Source organism: Thunnus albacares, chromosome 5 (assembly GCF_914725855.1).
Source record: "Thunnus albacares chromosome 5, fThuAlb1.1, whole genome shotgun sequence".
Lineage (NCBI taxonomy): Eukaryota > Metazoa > Chordata > Actinopteri > Scombriformes > Scombridae > Thunnus > Thunnus albacares.
The window spans coordinates 36,718,201-36,739,740 of record NC_058110.1 but is presented as its reverse complement, the minus strand read 5'-3'; the positions used below and the strand labels follow the sequence as shown (position 1 = coordinate 36,739,740).

Genomic DNA, 21,540 nt, shown 5'->3' with positions numbered 1-21,540 from the left:
TAGAGCACCGCAGTACTGACCGTTAGAGCACCGCAGTACTGACGTTAGAGCACCGCAGTACTGACCGTTAGAGCACCGCAGTACTGACGTTAGAGCACCGCAGTACTGACCGTTAGAGCACCGCAGTACTGACGTTAGAGCACCGCAGTACTGACCGTTAGAGCACCGCAGTACTGACTGTTAGAGCACCGCAGTACTGACCGTTAGAGCACCGCAGTACTGACGTTAGAGCACCGCAGTACTGACCGTTAGAGCACCGCAGTACTGACGTTAGAGCACCGCAGTACTGACGTTAGAGCACCGCAGTACTGACCGTTAGAGCACCGCAGTACTGACGTTAGAGCACCGCAGTACTGACGTTACAGTGCCGCAGTACTGACCATTAGAACGCTGCAGTACTGACCGTTAGAGCACCGCAGTACTGACTGTTAGAGTGCTGCAGTACTGACCGTTAGAGCACCGCAGTACTGACCGTTAGAGCACCGCAGTACTGACTGTTAGAGTGCTGCAGTACTGACTGTTAGTGCGCCGCAGTACTGACTGTTAGAGTGCTGCAGTACTGACTGTTAGAGCGCTGCAGTACTGACCGTTAGAGCACCGCAGTACTGACTGTTAGAGTGCTGCAGTACTGACTGTTAGAGCACCGCAGTACTGACTGTTAGAGCACCGCAGTACTGATGTTAGAGCACCGCAGTACTGACTGTTAGAGCACCGCAGTACTGACGTTACAGTGCCGCAGTACTGACCGTTAGAGCACCGCAGTACTGACCGTTAGAGCACCGCAGTACTGACTGTTAGAGCACCGCAGTACTGACGTTAGAGCGCCGCAGTACTGACCGTTAGAGCACCGCAGTACTGACTGTTAGAGTGCTGCAGTACTGACCGTTAGAGTGCTGCAGTACTGACGTTAGAGCGCCGCAGTACTGACCGTTAGAGCACCGCAGTACTGACGTTAGAGCACCGCAGTACTGACCGTTAGAGCACCGCAGTACTGACGTTAGAGCACCGCAGTACTGACGTTAGAGCACCGCAGTACTGACGTTAGAGCACCGCAGTACTGACCGTTAGAGCACCGCAGTACTGACCGTTAGAGCACCGCAGTACTGACGTTAGAGCACCGCAGTACTGACCGTTAGAGCACCGCAGTACTGACCGTTAGAGCACCGCAGTACTGACGTTAGAGCACCGCAGTACTGACCGTTAGAGCACCGCAGTACTGACGTTAGAGCACCGCAGTACTGACGTTAGAGCACCGCAGTACTGACCGTTAGAGCACCGCAGTACTGACGTTAGAGCACCGCAGTACTGACGTTACAGTGCCGCAGTACTGACCATTAGATCGCTGCAGTACTGACCGTTAGAGCACCGCAGTACTGACTGTTAGAGTGCTGCAGTACTGACCGTTAGAGCACCGCAGTACTGACCGTTAGAGCACCGCAGTACTGACTGTTAGAGTGCTGCAGTACTGACTGTTAGTGCGCCGCAGTACTGACTGTTAGAGTGCTGCAGTACTGACTGTTAGAGCGCTGCAGTACTGACCGTTAGAGCACCGCAGTACTGACTGTTAGAGCACCGCAATACTGACTGTTAGAGCACCGCAGTACTGATGTTAGAGCACCGCAGTACTGATGTTAGAGCACCGCAGTACTGACGTTAGAGCACCGCAGTACTGACGTTAGAGCACCGCAGTACTGACCGTTAGAGCACCGCAGTACTGACGTTAGAGCACCGCAGTACTGACGTTAGAGCACCGCAGTACTGACTGTTAGAGCACCGCAGTACTGACGTTACAGTGCCGCAGTACTGACCGTTAGAGCACCGCAGTACTGACCGTTAGAGCACCGCAGTACTGACTGTTAGAGCACCGCAGTACTGACGTTAGAGCGCCGCAGTACTGACCATTAGAGCACCGCAGTACTGACTGTTAGAGTGCTGCAGTACTGACCGTTAGAGTGCTGCAGTACTGACGTTAGAGCGCCGCAGTACTGACCGTTAGAGTGCTGCAGTACTGACTGTTAGAGTGCTGCAGTACTGACTGTTAGAGCACCGCAGTACTGACTGTTAGAGTGCTGCAGTACTGACCGTTAGTGCGCCGCAGTACTGACTGTTAGTGCGCTGCAGTACTGACTGTTAGAGTGCTGCAGTACTGACTGTTAGAGTGCTGCAGTACTGACCGTTAGTGCGCCGCAGTACTGACTGTTAGTGCGCTGCAGTACTGACTGTTAGAGTGCTGCAGTACTGACTGTTAGAGTGCTGCAGTACTGACTGTTAGTGCGCTGCAGTACTGACCGTTAGAGCACCGCAGTACTGACGTTAGAGCACTGCAGTACTGACGTTAGAGCACCGCAGTACTGACTGTTAGAGCACCGCAGTACTGACCGTTAGAGCACCGCAGTACTGACGTTAGAGCACCGCAGTACTGACCGTTAGAGCACCGCAGTACTGACGTTAGAGCACCGCAGTACTGACCGTTAGAGCACCGCAGTACTGACCGTTAGAGCACCGCAGTACTGACGTTAGAGCACCGCAGTACTGACCGTTAGAGCACCGCAGTACTGACCGTTAGAGCACCGCAGTACTGACTGTTAGAGCACCGCAGTACTGACGTTAGAGCGCCGCAGTACTGACCGTTAGAGTGCTGCAGTACTGACTGTTAGAGTGCTGCAGTACTGACTGTTAGAGTGCTGCAGTACTGACTGTTAGAGTGCTGCAGTACTGACTGTTAGTGCGCCGCAGTACTGACTGTTAGAGTGCTGCAGTACTGACTGTTAGAGCGCTGCAGTACTGACTGTTAGAGTGCTGCAGTACTGACCGTTAGTGCACCGCAGTACTGACTGTTAGAGTGCTGCAGTACTGACTGTTAGAGTGCTGCAGTACTGACTGTTAGAGCGCTGCAGTACTGACTGTTAGAGCACCGCAGTACTGACTGTTAGAGTGCTGCAGTACTGACTGTTAGTGCGCCGCAGTACTGACTGTTAGAGTGCTGCAGTACTGACTGTTAGAGCACCGCAGTACTGACTGTTAGAGTGCTGCAGTACTGACCGTTAGTGCGCCGCAGTACTGACTGTTAGTGCGCTGCAGTACTGACTGTTAGAGTGCTGCAGTACTGACTGTTAGAGTGCTGCAGTACTGACTGTTAGAGTGCTGCAGTACTGACCGTTAGTGCGCCGCAGTACTGACTGTTAGTGCGCTGCAGTACTGACTGTTAGAGTGCTGCAGTACTGACTGTTAGAGTGCTGCAGTACTGACTGTTAGTGCGCTGCAGTACTGACCGTTAGAGCACCGCAGTACTGACGTTAGAGCACCGCAGTACTGACTGTTAGAGCACCGCAGTACTGACCGTTAGAGCACCGCAGTACTGACTGTTAGAGCACCGCAGTACTGACTGTTAGAGCACCGCAGTACTGACGGTTAGTGCGCCGCAGTACTGACTGTTAGAGCACCGCAGTACTGACTGTTAGAGCACCGCAGTACTGACGTTAGAGTGCCACAGTACTGACTGTTAGAGCACCGCAGTACTGATGTTAGAGTGCCACAGTACTGACTGTTAGAGCACCGCAGTACTGACGTTAGAGCACCGCAGTACTGACGTTAGAGCACCGCAGTACTGACCGTTAGAGCACCGCAGTACTGACGTTAGAGCACCGCAGTACTGACCGTTAGAGCACCGCAGTACTGACTGTTAGAGTGCTGCAGTACTGACTGTTAGAGTGCTGCAGTACTGACTGTTAGAGTGCCGCAGTACATTGATTGTTAGAGCGCTGCAGTACTGACCGTTAGAGCACCGCAGTACTGACGTTAGAGCACCGCAGTACTGACTGTTAGAACACCGCAGTACTGACCATTAGAACGCTGCAGTACTGACCGTTAGAGCACCGCAGTACTGACGTTAGAGCACCGCAGTACTGACTGTTAGAGCACCGCAGTACTGACGTTACAGTGCCGCAGTACTGACCATTAGAACGCTGCAGTACTGACCGTTAGAGTGCTGCAGTACTGACTGTTAGAGCACCGCAGTACTGACGTTACAGTGCCGCAGTACTGACCATTAGAACGCTGCAGTACTGACTGTTAGAGTGCTGCAGTACTGACCGTTAGAGCACCGCAGTACTGACCGTTAGAGCACCGCAGTACTGACTGTTAGAGTGCTGCAGTACTGACTGTTAGTGCGCCGCAGTACTGACTGTTAGAGTGCTGCAGTACTGACTGTTAGAGCGCTGCAGTACTGACCGTTAGAGCACCGCAGTACTGACTGTTAGAGTGCTGCAGTACTGACTGTTAGAGCACCGCAGTACTGACTGTTAGAGCACCGCAGTACTGACGTTAGAGCACCGCAGTACTGATGTTAGAGCACCGCAGTACTGACGTTAGAGCACCGCAGTACTGACGTTAGAGCACTGCAGTACTGACGTTAGAGCACCGTAGTACTGACCGTTAGAGCACCGCAGTACTGACGTTAGAGCACCGCAGTACTGACTGTTAGAGCACCGCAGTACTGACGTTAGAGCACCGCAGTACTGACGTTAGAGCACCGCAGTACTGACTGTTAGAGCACCGCAGTACTGACGTTACAGTGCCGCAGTACTGACCGTTAGAGCACCGCAGTACTGACCGTTAGAGCACCGCAGTACTGACTGTTAGAGCACCGCAGTACTGACGTTAGAGCGCCGCAGTACTGACCGTTAGAGCACCGCAGTACTGACTGTTAGAGTGCTGCAGTACTGACCGTTAGAGTGCTGCAGTACTGACGTTAGAGCGCCGCAGTACTGACCGTTAGAGCACCGCAGTACTGACTGTTAGAGTGCTGCAGTACTGACCGTTAGAGCACCGCAGTACTGACTGTTAGAGTGCTGCAGTACTGACCGTTAGAGCACCGCAGTACTGACGTTAGAGCGCCGCAGTACTGACTGTTAGAGCACCGCAGTACTGACGTTAGAGCGCCGCAGTACTGACCGTTAGAGTGCTGCAGTACTGACTGTTAGAGTGCTGCAGTACTGACTGTTAGAGTGCTGCAGTACTGACCGTTAGAGCACCGCAGTACTGACTGTTAGAGTGCTGCAGTACTGACTGTTAGAGCACCGCAGTACTGACGTTAGAGCGCCGCAGTACTGACCGTTAGAGTGCTGCAGTACTGACTGTTAGAGTGCTGCAGTACTGACTGTTAGAGTGCTGCAGTACTGACTGTTAGTGCGCCGCAGTACTGACTGTTAGAGTGCTGCAGTACTGACTGTTAGAGCGCTGCAGTACTGACTGTTAGAGTGCTGCAGTACTGACCGTTAGTGCACCGCAGTACTGACTGTTAGAGTGCTGCAGTACTGACTGTTAGAGTGCTGCAGTACTGACTGTTAGAGCGCTGCAGTACTGACCGTTAGAGCACCGCAGTACTGACTGTTAGAGTGCTGCAGTACTGATTGTTAGTGCGCCGCAGTACTGACTGTTAGAGTGCTGCAGTACTGACTGTTAGAGCACCGCAGTACTGACTGTTAGAGTGCTGCAGTACTGACCGTTAGTGCGCCGCAGTACTTACTGTTAGTGCGCTGCAGTACTGACTGTTAGAGTGCTGCAGTACTGACTGTTAGAGTGCTGCAGTACTGACCGTTAGTGCGCCGCAGTACTGACTGTTAGTGCGCTGCAGTACTGACTGTTAGAGTGCTGCAGTACTGACTGTTAGAGTGCTGCAGTACTGACTGTTAGTGCGCTGCAGTACTGACCGTTAGAGCACCGCAGTACTGACGTTAGAGCACCGCAGTACTGACGTTAGAGCACCGCAGTACTGACTGTTAGAGCACCGCAGTACTGACCGTTAGAGCACCGCAGTACTGACTGTTAGAGCACCGCAGTACTGACTGTTAGAGCACCGCAGTACTGACGGTTAGTGCGCCGCAGTACTGACTGTTAGAGCACCGCAGTACTGACTGTTAGAGCACCGCAGTACTGACTGTTAGAGCACCGCAGTACTGACTGTTAGAGCACCGCAGTACTGATGTTAGAGCACCGCAGTACTGACTGTTAGAGCACCGCAGTACTGACCGTTAGAGCACCGCAGTACTGACTGTTAGAGCACCGCAGTACTGACGTTAGAGCGCCGCAGTACTGACCGTTAGAGCACCGCAGTACTGACTGTTAGAGTGCTGCAGTACTGACCGTTAGAGTGCTGCAGTACTGACGTTAGAGCGCCGCAGTACTGACCGTTAGAGCACCGCAGTACTGACTGTTAGAGTGCTGCAGTACTGACCGTTAGAGCGCTGCAGTACTGACTGTTAGAGTGCTGCAGTACTGACCGTTAGAGCACCGCAGTACTGACGTTAGAGCGCCGCAGTACTGACTGTTAGAGTGCTGCAGTACTGACGTTAGAGCACCGCAGTACTGACTGTTAGAGTGCTGCAGTACTGACGTTAGAGCGCCGCAGTACTGACTGTTAGAGTGCTGCAGTACTGACGTTAGAGCACCGCAGTACTGACGTTAGAGCGCCGCAGTACTGACCGTTAGAGTGCTGCAGTACTGACTGTTAGAGTGCTGCAGTACTGACTGTTAGAGTGCTGCAGTACTGACCGTTAGAGCACCGCAGTACTGACTGTTAGAGTGCTGCAGTACTGACTGTTAGAGTGCTGCAGTACTGACTGTTAGAGTGCTGCAGTACTGACTGTTAGTGCGCCGCAGTACTGACTGTTAGAGTGCTGCAGTACTGACTGTTAGAGCGCTGCAGTACTGACTGTTAGAGTGCTGCAGTACTGACCGTTAGTGCACCGCAGTACTGACTGTTAGAGTGCTGCAGTACTGACTGTTAGAGTGCTGCAGTACTGACTGTTAGAGCGCTGCAGTACTGACCGTTAGAGCACCGCAGTACTGACTGTTAGAGTGCTGCAGTACTGATTGTTAGTGCGCCGCAGTACTGACTGTTAGAGTGCTGCAGTACTGACTGTTAGAGCACCGCAGTACTGACTGTTAGAGTGCTGCAGTACTGACCGTTAGTGCGCCGCAGTACTTACTGTTAGTGCGCTGCAGTACTGACTGTTAGAGTGCTGCAGTACTGACTGTTAGAGTGCTGCAGTACTGACCGTTAGTGCGCCGCAGTACTGACTGTTAGTGCGCTGCAGTACTGACTGTTAGAGTGCTGCAGTACTGACTGTTAGAGTGCTGCAGTACTGACTGTTAGTGCGCTGCAGTACTGACCGTTAGAGCACCGCAGTACTGACGTTAGAGCACCGCAGTACTGACGTTAGAGCACCGCAGTACTGACTGTTAGAGCACCGCAGTACTGACCGTTAGAGCACCGCAGTACTGACTGTTAGAGCACCGCAGTACTGACTGTTAGAGCACCGCAGTACTGACGGTTAGTGCGCCGCAGTACTGACTGTTAGAGCACCGCAGTACTGACTGTTAGAGCACCGCAGTACTGACTGTTAGAGCACCGCAGTACTGATGTTAGAGCACCGCAGTACTGACTGTTAGAGCACCGCAGTACTGACTGTTAGAGCACCGCAGTACTGACCGTTAGAGCACCGCAGTACTGACTGTTAGAGCACCGCAGTACTGACTGTTAGAGCACCGCAGTACTGACCGTTAGAGCACCGCAGTACTGACTGTTAGAGCACCGCAGTACTGACTGTTAGAGCACCGCAGTACTGACGTTAGAGCACCGCAGTACTGATGTTAGAGTGCCACAGTACTGACTGTTAGAGTGCCACAGTACTGACGTTAGAGCACCGCAGTACTGACCGTTAGAGCACCGCAGTACTGACTGTTAGAGTGCTGCAGTACTGACTGTTAGAGTGCTGCAGTACTGACTGTTAGAGCACCGCAGTACTGACCGTTAGAGCACCGCAGTACTGACGTTAGAGCACCGCAGTACTGACCGTTAGAGCACCGCAGTACTGACTGTTAGAGTGCTGCAGTACTGACTGTTAGAGTGCTGCAGTACTGACCGTTAGAGCACCGCAGTACTGACCGTTAGAGCACCGCAGTACTGACTGTTAGAGTGCTGCAGTACTGACTGTTAGTGCGCCGCAGTACTGACTGTTAGAGTGCTGCAGTACTGACTGTTAGAGCGCTGCAGTACTGACCGTTAGAGCACCGCAGTACTGACTGTTAGAGTGCTGCAGTACTGACTGTTAGAGCACCGCAGTACTGACCGTTAGAGCACCGCAGTACTGACGTTAGAGCACCGCAGTACTGACCGTTAGAGCACCGCAGTACTGACGTTAGAGCACCGCAGTACTGACCGTTAGAGCACCGCAGTACTGACGTTAGAGCACCGCAGTACTGACCGTTAGAGCACCGCAGTACTGACGTTAGAGCACCGCAGTACTGACTGTTAGAGCACCGCAGTACTGACTGTTAGAGCACCGCAGTACTGACGGTTAGTGCGCCGCAGTACTGACTGTTAGAGCACCGCAGTACTGACTGTTAGAGCACCGCAGTACTGACTGTTAGAGCACCGCAGTACTGACGTTAGAGCACCGCAGTACTGACTGTTAGAGCACCGCAGTACTGACGTTAGAGCACCGCAGTACTGACTGTTAGAGCACCGCAGTACTGACTGTTAGAGCACCGCAGTACTGACGGTTAGTGCGCCGCAGTACTGACTGTTAGAGCACCGCAGTACTGACTGTTAGAGCACCGCAGTACTGACGGTTAGTGCGCCGCAGTACTGACTGTTAGAGCACCGCAGTACTGACTGTTAGAGCACCGCAGTACTGACTGTTAGAGCACCGCAGTACTGACTGTTAGAGCACCGCAGTACTGACTGTTAGAGCACCGCAGTACTGACGTTAGAGCACCGCAGTACTGATTGTTAGAGTGCCGCAGTACTGACTGTTAGAGTGCCGCAGTACTGACTGTTAGAGTGCTGCAGTACTGACTGTTAGAGTGCTGCAGTACTGACTGTTAGAGCACCGCAGTACTGACTGTTAGTGCGCTGCAGTACTGACTGTTAGTGCGCTGCAGTACTGACTGTTAGAGCACCGCAGTACTGACTGTTAGAGTGCTGCAGTACTGACCGTTAGAGTGCTGCAGTACTGACTGTTAGAGTGCTGCAGTACTGACTGTTAGAGTGCTGCAGTACTGACTGTTAGAGCGCTGCAGTACTGACCGTTAGAGTGCTGCAGTACTGACCATTAGAGTGCTGCAGTACTGACTGTTAGAGTGCCGCAGTACTGACTGTTAGAGCGCTGCAGTACTGACCGTTAGAGTGCTGCAGTACTGACCGTTAGAGCGCTGCAGTACTGACTGTTAGAGTGCCGCAGTACTGACTGTTAGAGTGCTGCAGTACTGACTGTTAGAGTGCTGCAGTACTGACTGTTAGAGTGCTGCAGTACTGACCGTTAGAGCGCTGCAGTACTGACTGTTAGAGTGCTGCAGTACTGACCGTTAGAGTGCTGCAGTACTGACTGTTAGAGTGCTGCAGTACTGACTGTTAGAGTGCTGCAGTACTGACTGTTAGAGTGCTGCAGTACTGACCGTTAGAGTGCTGCAGTACTGACCGTTAGAGTGCTGCAGTACTGACCGTTAGAGTGCTGCAGTACTGACCGTTAGAGTGCTGCAGTACTGACCGTTAGAGCGCTGCAGTACTGACTGTTAGAGTGCTGCAGTACTGACTGTTAGATTGCTGCAGTACTGACTGTTAGAGTGCCGCAGTACTGACCGTTAGATTGCTGCAGTACTGACTGTTAGAGTGCCGCAGTATTGACTGTTAGATTGCTGCAGTACTGACCGTTAGAGTGCTGCAGTACTGACCGTTAGAGCGCTGCAGTACTGACTGTTAGAGTGCTGCAGTACTGACTGTTAGATTGCCGCAGTACTGACTGTTAGAGTGCTGCAGTACTGACCGTTAGAGTGCTGCAGTACTGACCGTTAGAGCGCTGCAGTACTGACCGTTAGAGCGCTGCAGTACTGACCGTTAGAGCGCTGCAGTACTGACTGTTAGAGTGCTGCAGTACTGACTGTTAGAGTGCCGCAGTACTGACTGTTAGAGTGCTGCAGTACTGACCGTTAGAGTGCTGCAGTACTGACTGTTAGAGTGCTGCAGTACTGACTGTTAGATTGCTGCAGTACTGACTGTTAGAGTGCCGCAGTACTGACCGTTAGATTGCTGCAGTACTGACTGTTAGAGTGCCGCAGTATTGACTGTTAGAGTGCCGCAGTACTGACCGTTAGATTGCTGCAGTACTGACTGTTAGAGTGCCGCAGTATTGACTGTTAGAGTGCCGCAGTACTGACCGTTAGATTGCTGCAGTACTGACTGTTAGAGTGCCGCAGTACTGACTGTTAGAGTGCCGCAGTACTGACTGTTAGAGTGCCGCAGTACTGACTGTTAGAGTGCTGCAGTACTGACCGTTAGAGTGCTGCAGTACTGACTGTTAGAGTGCTGCAGTACTGACTGTTAGAGTGCTGCAGTACTGACCGTTAGAGTGCTGCAGTACTGACCGTTAGAGCGCTGCAGTACTGACTGTTAGAGTGCTGCAGTACTGACTGTTAGATTGCTGCAGTACTGACTGTTAGAGTGCCGCAGTACTGACCGTTAGATTGCTGCAGTACTGACTGTTAGAGTGCCGCAGTACTGACCGTTAGAGCGCTGCAGTACTGACTGTTAGAGTGCTGCAGTACTGACCGTTAGATTGCTGCAGTACTGACTGTTAGAGTGCCGCAGTACTGACTGTTAGAGTGCTGCAGTACTGACCGTTAGAGTGCTGCAGTACTGACTGTTAGAGTGCTGCAGTACTGACTGTTAGAGTGCTGCAGTACTGACCGTTAGAGCGCTGCAGTACTGACTGTTAGAGCGCTGCAGTACTGACTGTTAGAGTGCTGCAGTACTGACTGTTAGAGTGCTGCAGTACTGACTGTTAGAGTGCTGCAGTACTGACTGTTAGAGTGCTGCAGTACTGACCGTTAGAGCGCTGCAGTACTGACCGTTAGATTGCTGCAGTACTGACTGTTAGAGTGCCGCAGTACTGACTGTTAGAGTGCTGCAGTACTGACCGTTAGAGCGCTGCAGTACTGACCGTTAGAGCGCTGCAGTACTGACTGTTAGAGCGCTGCAGTACTGACTGTTAGAGTGCTGCAGTACTGACTGTTAGAGCGCTGCAGTACTGACCGTTAGAGCGCCGCAGTACTGACTGTTAGAGTGCTGCAGTACTGACCGTTAGAGCGCTGCAGTACTGACCGTTAGAGCGCTGCAGTACTGACTGTTAGAGCGCTGCAGTACTGACTGTTAGAGTGCTGCAGTACTGACTGTTAGAGCGCTGCAGTACTGACCGTTAGAGCGCCGCAGTACTGACTGTTAGAGTGCTGCAGTACTGACCGTTAGAGCGCTGCAGTACTGACTGTTAGAGTGCTGCAGTACTGACTGTTAGAGTGCTGCAGTACTGACTGTTAGAGTGCTGCAGTACTGACTGTTAGAGTGCTGCAGTACTGACTGTTAGAGTGCTGCAGTACTGACCGTTAGAGCGCTGCAGTACTGACTGTTAGAGCGCTGCAGTACTGACCGTTAGTGCACTGCAGTACTGACTGTCAAGCATGAGTTAAATTGTTACGTTAAAAGGTTTTATTTCATATGTCAGAGGACACGTGAAGGAAAAGGGGAATAAAGCGTCCTGCAGTCATTAGTTCGAGTTGAAACGTCTGCAGCACAGTGATGAGAATCAGCAGCAACGACTGAGGCAGAAACAAAGTGTGACTGACAGCTGATGAAGGACAGACTCACTCTTGTCCATCCAGTGGATGTGTGGAGGAGTTGAGCTTTCTGGAGGGTTGCAGGTCAGGACGATGCTGTCTCCCTCGAAAGCTCTCTTTGTTACTTTCTGTTGTTTCAGGAGGACTGGCTGAGCTGAAACACAAAGCAGTTATGAACTTTATAACAACAGCTGAAGAGATTACAACATAGATCATCTTTCATGTTGAATTGCAGCAGATGATGCAGCGAGATGCTGCAGTGAGTCCTACTCTCTAATTTCACTTGAAGGTTTTAAAAGGTTGATCTTGTGTATTTGCAATCCCACTTGTAATCAGTTTTCTTAATGCGTAAATAAGGTCTGTCTATGATCCAAGACTCTCTAGAGGGTTTTCATACACTGTACACAATATTTATGGTAACAACAGTATTTGAACAAAGGAAACAGAAGAAATAATATCAGCAGAGGGAAGGAGGGAGTTAAGTTTACAGACATATTCAGAATCATAAGGGGAGTGAAATGAGAATTGTTCTACATGTAGAAAACGCAGCTTATTTTAGCATGAAGGTTGTTGTGCCTTAAAGTAATCGCTAATTAGTCAAACAACAGAAATAACGATACGGGACAATTCTGCACCTCATGATTTGCGTTCCTCATGCTTTGCATTGGTACTGAACTCGTGCCAGCGTTCAGTACCAATGCAGGAAGTCTGACGCTGAGGTGGAAAATGAAGTTTAATATACACTTCTGGTTACGATATTTGCGGCTCATCAAAAACGTAACTAGATGTCGTACTACAGCAGCTGCAGAGATACAACAAGAGCTGTGATTGGTCAGCGTGGCTTTTCTTCTACAACATTTTAAAGCAGATGAGAACTGTTGAAGACAACACGAAGCAGGTTGAAAAAAGGCTCAGTCGTCTTCTCTTTTTGTTGAGAGGTCACCGGTTTCAGATGTTATCACTCAACTGAATGGTGTTATCAGTGCTTATCAGCTGCTACACCTGCTAGTAGATGCAACCCATTGGAATAGGACTGTGACACCTACCAGTAGGTAATATGCTGCTATGTTACGTTATGCTACAAAACAATGATGTTTGGCACAAAAACTACTTGGTTAGGGTTCAGGAAAGATCATAGTTTGGGTTAAAATGATCACTTTAACGTGGCAACCGTTGATTATGAATACAGTAAAATATGGTGAAAATGTCCTGACAGAGGTGAACGGTGGTCTGGGACTGTCATCTCTAACTATCTCTAACCCAACATGCCTCCTTGTCACCTTGTATTGATGTCATCAGAACTACGTCACTTCCCCGACTGCCAGATGGCGTCTGTAACTCAAAGGTGACCTCCGCCTTACCAATATATGATATCGCCCTTCTGAGCCTAGCAGCAGGTGTATCAGGACCCTTCTACTCCGTATCTATGAGGCCGATAACACTGATAACGACCATTCAGTCGACTGATAACATTCGAAGCGGGTAGGGAGATGGACTGGTGTGTAGCATCTCTGACCTTCAGATACTGTAGAAACTGAAACATTTCTAAATGTTGGCATTGGATGTAAAAAAAACTACTGTTGTTGCTGAACGCACAGCAGAATGATCCAGTATTCACATCTTCTCCACAAAGTTAAACCTGCATTAAGTGATGTTTAGTTTCCATCAGAAACATGTAGTGATCACAACTCTGACTCATCATCATATTTAAGGTGACATGTTGAACTTGTTCGCAAACAGCTGATTATTTACGGAGCAACATTCATGTGGAGTCGTGTTTCTCTTTTAGCTGTTTCTGCTCTCTACCAGCTCCTGAGGGAAATATCTGGCTCTTTAGCTGCTAAATGCTCCACTATGTTCACCAGCTAGTCTACAGCTAACTGTGAGAAGCTAGTGTTCAGCAGCTTTTTACAGCTTTTACTCTGAAAACGACGCTATGAGGCTGTAGGTTCATCACTACGAGCCGATAACACATCACACACTGACACATCAGACATTATTATTATAAATATATAAACTATAGCTGCTTTAAGAACTTCTTAATAACATATATTCAACCCTTCAGCTGTTACTACTGTCCCTGTCTCTCTCTCTCTGTCTGTTTATCGGAGGCTGAGCAGGTGAAATTGACGTCGCTTGGCAACCCGCTGCACCCGCCGGACTGAGTGACATCACAGCTCTGTCTCCAGGAAATGGTTGCCACGGTAACAAGAGATGAGAGAGCAGAACAGGTGGCCCCAGTCAACCCCACTGAGTCACTGAAGTGTGTGTGTGTGTGTGGAAGGAGGAGATGGTTTGTGTCTTACTGTAAATCCTTCATGTGACATCTATCAGCAGGTGCAATTATGACTCAACAACAGGCCGGTATGTTCTGTTTATTTATTTTAATTCATTTAAGAATAAAATATTGAATTGAAGGAGTATCTGAGGACAGATGGCAGATGTTGCACTGTGACACCAGCAGACATGACCAACAGCAGAAGCTTCATTTATAGTTGAGTGAAAGTTTGTTGTTGTTGCCTCAGAAAAAACACATAATTATGTTGGACTGTCACATTTTTCTGTTTGTGAAGAAGAATCTGTTAAATAGACTCAATGTAATTTCTAGTAGATTCATTAGACAGATGATAGGTTCATAATAATAATATAATAAGTGTGTGTTAAACCAGCAGTCAGGTGTCTGTAATCATTCCTCCTGTTCATACTGGATATTAAAAGATCCTTCAAATGTGTTTTCAATGTTAGTGATGGAGGATAAAATCCACAGTGTGTCCACACAGTCATTTAAAGTCTGTGTGAAGCTTCTATTCAGCTTCATCAGTCTGAGTTAGTCATATCAAGTGGATATCTGACACATTTACAGTCTTTTTAGCATCAAATTCCCTCTTTGTGTTTCCTCGGACAGTGTTTCCCTGTTGAGCTGCAGGTGGAAGTATAGTAACAAAAAGAGGAACTTTGGCACTAAAAAGACTGTAACGTTGAAAGATATCTACTTGATTTGACTCATTTGGACGCTGAAGCTTCATATTAGCTTCAGACTGTGGATTTTGTCCTCCATCACTTCCATTGTAAGGTCATTATGAAGGGATCTTCTAATGGTCAGTATGAACAGGAGGAATGATTACAGCAAGAAACACACTGACTGTTGGTTTAATGACAGAAATGAACCATCCTTTAATTTCATCTCAAGTGTTCAAACAGCTCAGAAACATCATGGTTGGAACCAGCTTATACTTGTCTTGTGTTTATTCTAAGATCCACAGAAGGTGTATGAACAATTATATATACAATTATATATATAAATATATTATGTATATAATTATATATACAACAGTTTTGATATAAACTATGAAAACAAATCTTCAGCTTTGATCAGATATTTTTGGTGGAAGGCTGGATTTACCTCCCACTGATGTACAGTGTGTATATGTGTGTGTATGTGTGACTCACGCTCCACGATGACCTGTATGGTTTGTGTCATGGCGGTCCCCAGAGAGTTGGAGGCGTAGCATCGGTAGTGGCCTTGGTAGGACTCAAGAGGCTCATCCTCGTCGGCTCGCAACGTCCCGGATCCTCTCTGCTCCGACCTGAACACCTCGCCGTCCTTCACCCAGCGGAAACTACACAGGAGAGAAGAGCTTCAGCACGTCAGCAGCAAGACAAACACACACGTAGAATATACTTATCCTTTAAAATGATACAAGGGTAGAAGAAAGAGAGAGAGAGGAGGAGAGGAGGAGAGGAGGAGGAGAGAGGATGGAGAGGAGGAGAGGAGGAGAGAGGGAGGAGTGGAGGAGAGGAGGAGAGGAGAGAGGAGGAGAGGAGGAGAGGAGGAGAGGAGGAGAGGAGGAGAGGAGGAGGAGAGGAGGAGAGGAGGATGGAGAGGAGGAGAGGAGGATGGAGAGGAGGATGGAGAGGAGGAGAGGAGAAGAGAGGATGGAGAGGAGGAGAGGAGGGAGGGAGGAGGAGAGGAGGAGTGGAGGAGAGGAGGAGAGGAGGAGAGGAGGAGAGGAGAGAGGAGGAGAGGAGGAGAGGAGGATGGAGAGGAGGAGAGGAGGAGAGGAGGAGGAGAGGAGGATGGAGAGGAGGAGAGGAGGATGGAGAGGAGGAGAGGAGAAGAGAGGATGGAGAGGAGGATGGAGAGGAGGAGAGGAGGATGGAGAGGAGAAGAGAGGATGGAGAGGAGGAGAGGAGGAGAGGAGGGAGGGAGGAGGAGAGGAGGAGTGGAGGAGAGGAGGAGAGGAGGAGAGGAGGAGAGGAGGAGAGGAGAGAGGAGGAGAGGAGGAGAGGAGGAGAGAGGAGGAGAGGAGGAGGAGAGGAGGATGGAGAGGAGGAGAGGAGGATGGAGAGGAGGAGAGGAGGATGGAGAGGAGGAGAGGAGGATGGAGAGGAGGAGAGGAGGATGGAGAGGAGGAGAGGAGAAGAGAGGATGGAGAGGAGGAGAGGAGGGAGGGAGGAGGAGAGGAGGAGTGGAGGAGAGGAGGAGAGGAGGAGAGGAGGAGAGGAGGAGAGGAGAGAGGAGGAGAGGAGGAGAGGAGGAGAGGAGGAGAGGAGGAGAGAGGAGGAGAGGAGGAGAGGAGGAGAGGAGGAGAGAGGAGGAGAGAGGAGGAGAGGAGGAGAGGAGGAGAGGAGGAGAGGAGAGAGGAGGAGAGGAGGAGAGGAGGAGAGGAGGAGAGAGGAGGAGAGGAGGAGGCGAGGAGGTGGAGAGGAGGAGAGGAGGATGGAGAGGAGGAGAGGAGAAGAGAGGATGGAGAGGAGGAGAGGAGGGAGGGAGGAGGAGAGGAGGAGTGGAGGAGAGGAGGAGAGGAGGAGAGGAGGAGAGGAGGAGAGGAGAGAGAGGAGGAGGAGGAGAGGAGGAGAGGAGGAGAGGAGGAGAGAGGAGGAGAGGAGGAGAGGAGGAGAGGAGGAGAGGAGGAGAGAGGAGGAGAGAGGAGGAGAGGAGGAGAGGAGGAGAGGAGGAGGAGAGGAGGAGAGGAGGATGGAGAGGAGGAGAGGAGGATGGAGAGGAGGAGAGGAGAAGAGAGGATGGAGAGGAGAGGAGGAGAGGAGGAGAGGAGGAGAGGAGGAGGAGAGGAGGAGAGGAGGAGTGGAGACAGAGAAATGGAGGCAGAGAGATGATTGTATTATTGCAGTGATTTTATTATAAGAGCATTTATCGCCATGCCAACAGAGAGGCAGGAAGCAGACACACACTTACGTCTGGTCGTATAACGTCAAACACACATGCATGCTGGGAAATGACACACAGGTCAGCAGGTGAACGTACGTGGGTGTCGGGTTACCGGACGCCTCACAGGGCAGGTAGATGTCTTCTCGAGAAAAGGCCGTGTACGATGTCAGCATCTCTGTCAGCACTGGAGGCTGTGACACTGCACACACACACACACACACACACACACACACACACACACACACACACACACACGCGCACACACACACACACACACACACACACACACACACACACACACACACACACACGCACACACACACACACACACACTGTAATGGAATACTGTGGATACACCTGAATGCATGTCATCACTGACGTAACCACCGCGCCTGAAAGGCGTCCTTCAGCTTGACGGTTGCCTTCACAGCAGTGAAGGAGACGAGTACCAAAGGGCCGAAGGGCGGCAGGTCGGGTGGTTGCTGAAGCAAGAACCTGAGTGTGGGAGGAGTTCGGGGAGGCCATGGAGAAGGCAAACTGTCAGGTGACTCAGGAAGGGAAGCAGGGTTTAGTCCAGGCTGTTTTCAGCAGGGGAACTGCTGATCTTGACTGGGGACACTGTCGGGCAGTGGAAGGAACACTTTGAGGATCTCCTAAACCTGGATGACATGCCCTCTAAGGAGGAAGTAGAGTTGGAGGACTTGGGGGAAGCCTAACTCGTATCCCTGGTAGTCAAAAAGCTCCTCAGTGGCAAAGTGTTGGGTGTGGATGAGATTCGCCCTGAGATGCTGAAGGACCTGTCATGGCTGGCGCGCTCTTCAGTGCCTCTGGACTGGCAGACAGTGTGCTCCAACTATCAGGGGATCACACTTCTCAGCCTCCCAGAAAACCTTATGACTGATAAGGAGGCTCCAGCTGATTGTTGAACCTTGGATTCAGGAGGAACAATGTGGATTCCGTCCTGGCCGTGAAACAGTGGACCAGCTCCTCACCCTAGCAGGGATACTTGATGGGCCATGTGGACTTGCAGAGTGCTTATGACCATGTCCTCTGGGCACCTTGTGGGCGGCGCTGTGGGACTATGGGGTACCAGGGCCATTACTGCGAGCCATTCAGTCCTTATATAACCGCAGCGAGAGCTGCGTCTGCATTCTCTGCAGTAAGTCTGACTCATTCTCAGTGGGTGTTGGGCTCCGCCGGGGTTGTCCTTTGTCATGTGATGTGGTTCTGTTGGCTTCAACACAGCGTGACCTCCAGCAGGCACTGGGTTCAGAGTCAGCACCTCCAAATCTGAGGCCATGGTGCTCTGACAGAAGTTGACAGTGAGGGTAAGGCAGAGCGTGAGGTTGACAGGCGGATCGGTGCAGCATCAGCAGTAATGCAGGTGAAGACAGAGCTGAGCCAGAAGGCAAAGCTCTCAGTGTACCAGTCGGTCTACGTTACAACCCTCACCGGTGGTCACGAGCTTTGTGTAGTAACTGAAAGAATGAGATTACAGATACAAGTGGCTGAAAGGAGTTTCCTCTGGAGAGAGTCTGGGCTCAGCCTTAGAGATCGGGTGAAGAGTTTGGACATCCGGTTGGAGCTCGGACTAGAGCCGCTGCTCCTTCGCATTGAAAGGAGCCAGCTGAGGCGGTTTGGGCACCTGGTCAGGATCCTCATGGACACCCCTCGTTAGAGGTGTTCCAGGCCTGTCTGACTGGTAGGAGACCCCGGGGCAGACCCAGAACATGCTGGAGGGACTACATATTTCTCCTGGCATGGGAACACCTTGGGGTCCCCCAGGAGGGTGTTGCCAGGGAGACGGATGTCTGGGTTTCCTCACTCAACCCGGTCCCGGATAAGTGGTGGAATATGGATGGATGGATGGACTAATCAATAAACTATTAATTAATCCACAATTTATTCATAATATTTATCTAATTATTTAAACTGTTTACACTGATAGCAACTGCACTCAACGAGCACTTTATTAGGAACAGCTGTACAATCTAATCAATACAACAGCTCTGACATCAATTCTACATTTTCAGTTTTTACTGACATTGCTAGAAATGTGATAATTCTACTTTATGGTTATTATTGAGGCTGTAGTGGGTGGTGGTGGTGGTGAACTGGGGTGTGTGTACTGGTTTAGACAAAATATTATGAACACTTTTCACTATAACACACTCCAGTACAGCACCACCTACTACAACCTCAATAATAAACATAATGTAGAAGCTTCATGAAGGTAGAATTGATGTCAGAGCTGCTGTTTTGTATTGATTATACAGCTGTTCCTAATAAAGTGCTCGCTGAGTGTATTTCAACTGTTTAGCAGCAATTCATTATTTTCAGCTAACTGTTTAGACTTCTCTGCTAATTAGCTCTGTTGCTTCAAACAGTATGAATGGTCCAGGTGTCATCGGATGATTCGTGATTCATTTGTAATTGAATGAATCACAACATGTGTTCAGTTGTTCCATCTGACTCAAAATGCAGTTACAGTTTTAAAAACCAAATCATAATTTCTATTTTGTCAAAATAGTTGAGATGTAGTCTTTTAGAAGTAGCTCTGGGTCGGGTGTTGTTGGGAATCACTGATCAGGATCAGGGTCTGGTGTCTGGTCTGAGACTTCCTGTCGTAGCTGCACAGTCAACATGAGCCTGATTAGTCGTCGTACGTTTCTCTTGAGAATGAATTGAAATGGTTTGATTATAACGTTGTCAGGTGGGCTGCGTATTTCATACCACATTTAGTTTATTATTAATGATGAATCAAATCTGCATTAATGGACCAAAACCACATCCTGCACTGAGAGGCTGTGGGACGGTCAGCGGCACATCAACACATTTCAGTGGTTCATGGTCAGTCAGACAGAAGTACAACTTCCTGTTTCACTGTTTCAGGTGAACAACATTGTGGGAAATGTGCTTAATGGCTTCTTGCTGAGACTTAGATGATCTCATATATGTTATGAAGCTGGAGCAGCAGCCCCTGAAAAACCAGAACTCTGTTTCCATTCAAACAAACCAGATATGACGTGTTAATTAAAGAGCTTTAGGGCTGCTGGTAGAGGAACATTTTGTTTACTTTGGATGGAGCCGGATGCAGGACTGACAGCAGAGACCCGGGTTCAGGTTTGGTTCAGGTTAGTGAAAGATGCAGCAGAGACCAGGATCCTTCTCTGACCTGAACCAAGTGCTGCCAGAGTCTGAACACGACCACAAACACTTTCACACTGTTTCTACCAGCAGAGATTTTACTGCATCGTCAGATAATTAGGTAGAAAAAAACAACCAGGTTCGTCGTCTCTGAACTTTTCATTCATACGTTCAGTATCAACATTTTTACAACTTGCCAAAATGTGATTCAGTGGCGTTAAATTTCAAAACATATGTGCTGTTGGACTGATGCTGCAGCTACAATAACACAGACTGAACCGACAGCACACACACACACACACACACACACACACACACACACACACACACACACACACATTAGCACAAGTAAAGTCACTTACTGTTATGCACTTTATCTGTTTGTCCGCATGAAAGCAAAGAAAGGAGAACAGAGAGGAAACACTTAGAGCAGATTAAACACACACACACTCACACTCACACACACACACACACACACACACTCACACTCACACACACACACACACTCACACAAACACACTCACACACACACTCACACACACACTCACACAAACACACTCACACACACACACACACTCACACTCACACTCACACTCACAAACACACTCACACACACACACACACACACTCACACTCACAAACACACTCACACACACACTCACACACACACACACACTCACACAAACACACTCACACAAACACACTCACACACACACACACACTCACACTCACAAACACACTCACACACACACACACACACACTCACACTCACAAACACACTCACACACACACTCACACACACACTCACACTCACACTCACAAACACACTCACACACACACACACACACACTCACACTCACAAACACACTCACACACACACTCACACACACACACACACTCACACAAACACACTCACACAAACACACTCACACACACACACACACTCACACTCACACTCACAAACACACTCACACACACACACACACACACTCACACTCACAAACACACTCACACACACACTGCAGTAATGTTAACATGCTGTTTTCATCATATTTATTCATTTCCTTGATTGTAAACAACACTGATGTTTCTTCCTCTTCAGTTTCTGACTCAGACAAGCTGACGACTCCGATCAGATCGTTTACATCTTTCCTCTCCATGTTTCTCCTCTACTCTCTTCTTCTCTGTCTTTTCTCTCTGTGCCACACCCAGAGGAGAAGGTCATTGCCTGAAGGTCAGGCTGAACCTGACTCCTCCCCCTGGTCTCCTCTGGGACATATGACTCAGCCTGCTGACCTTTGACCTTAACCTCCACGTCCAGAGGTCATTCTAAGCTGCTTGTGTGGATAAGTGTGTTTGTGTTTGTGCTTATGTGCTAATGTGTGTGTGTGTGCAACATTTAATAAAAAGAATATTTCAAGGAAAGACCGGAACAAAAAGGACGATTGTAGACAAAAGAACAAGAAGAAGAACATTAAAGTGCATTTCCTGTTAGCGTTCATGTAAATAAACTCAACGCTGAAATGATCAGAAAGTAGAAAAAACTGAATCTG

The 21,540-nt window shown here is 49.6% G+C and overlaps 1 protein-coding gene across 2 annotated transcripts in view; it reads right to left on the bottom strand.

Annotated features, from left to right (window-relative positions):
* Positions 1-20,461, bottom strand: part of LOC122982802 (neural cell adhesion molecule L1.1-like) — a 56,886-nt gene extending 36,425 nt beyond the window's left edge. The window contains exons 1-4 of one of the 2 annotated variants that reach the window (XM_044352375.1): positions 20,350-20,461; positions 16,937-17,039; positions 15,121-15,290; positions 11,702-11,824 (exon numbers count right to left, since the gene is read on the bottom strand). In XM_044352375.1, coding sequence (XP_044208310.1) covers positions 11,702-11,824; positions 15,121-15,290; positions 16,937-17,039; position 20,350 — 397 coding nt within the window. In that variant the 5' untranslated portion in view covers positions 20,351-20,461. The remainder of the gene's footprint in view (positions 1-11,701; positions 11,825-15,120; positions 15,291-16,936; positions 17,040-20,349) is intronic. The other variant, XM_044352376.1, reaches the window with a different exon arrangement.
* Positions 20,462-21,540: the final 1,079 nt, after the last annotated feature.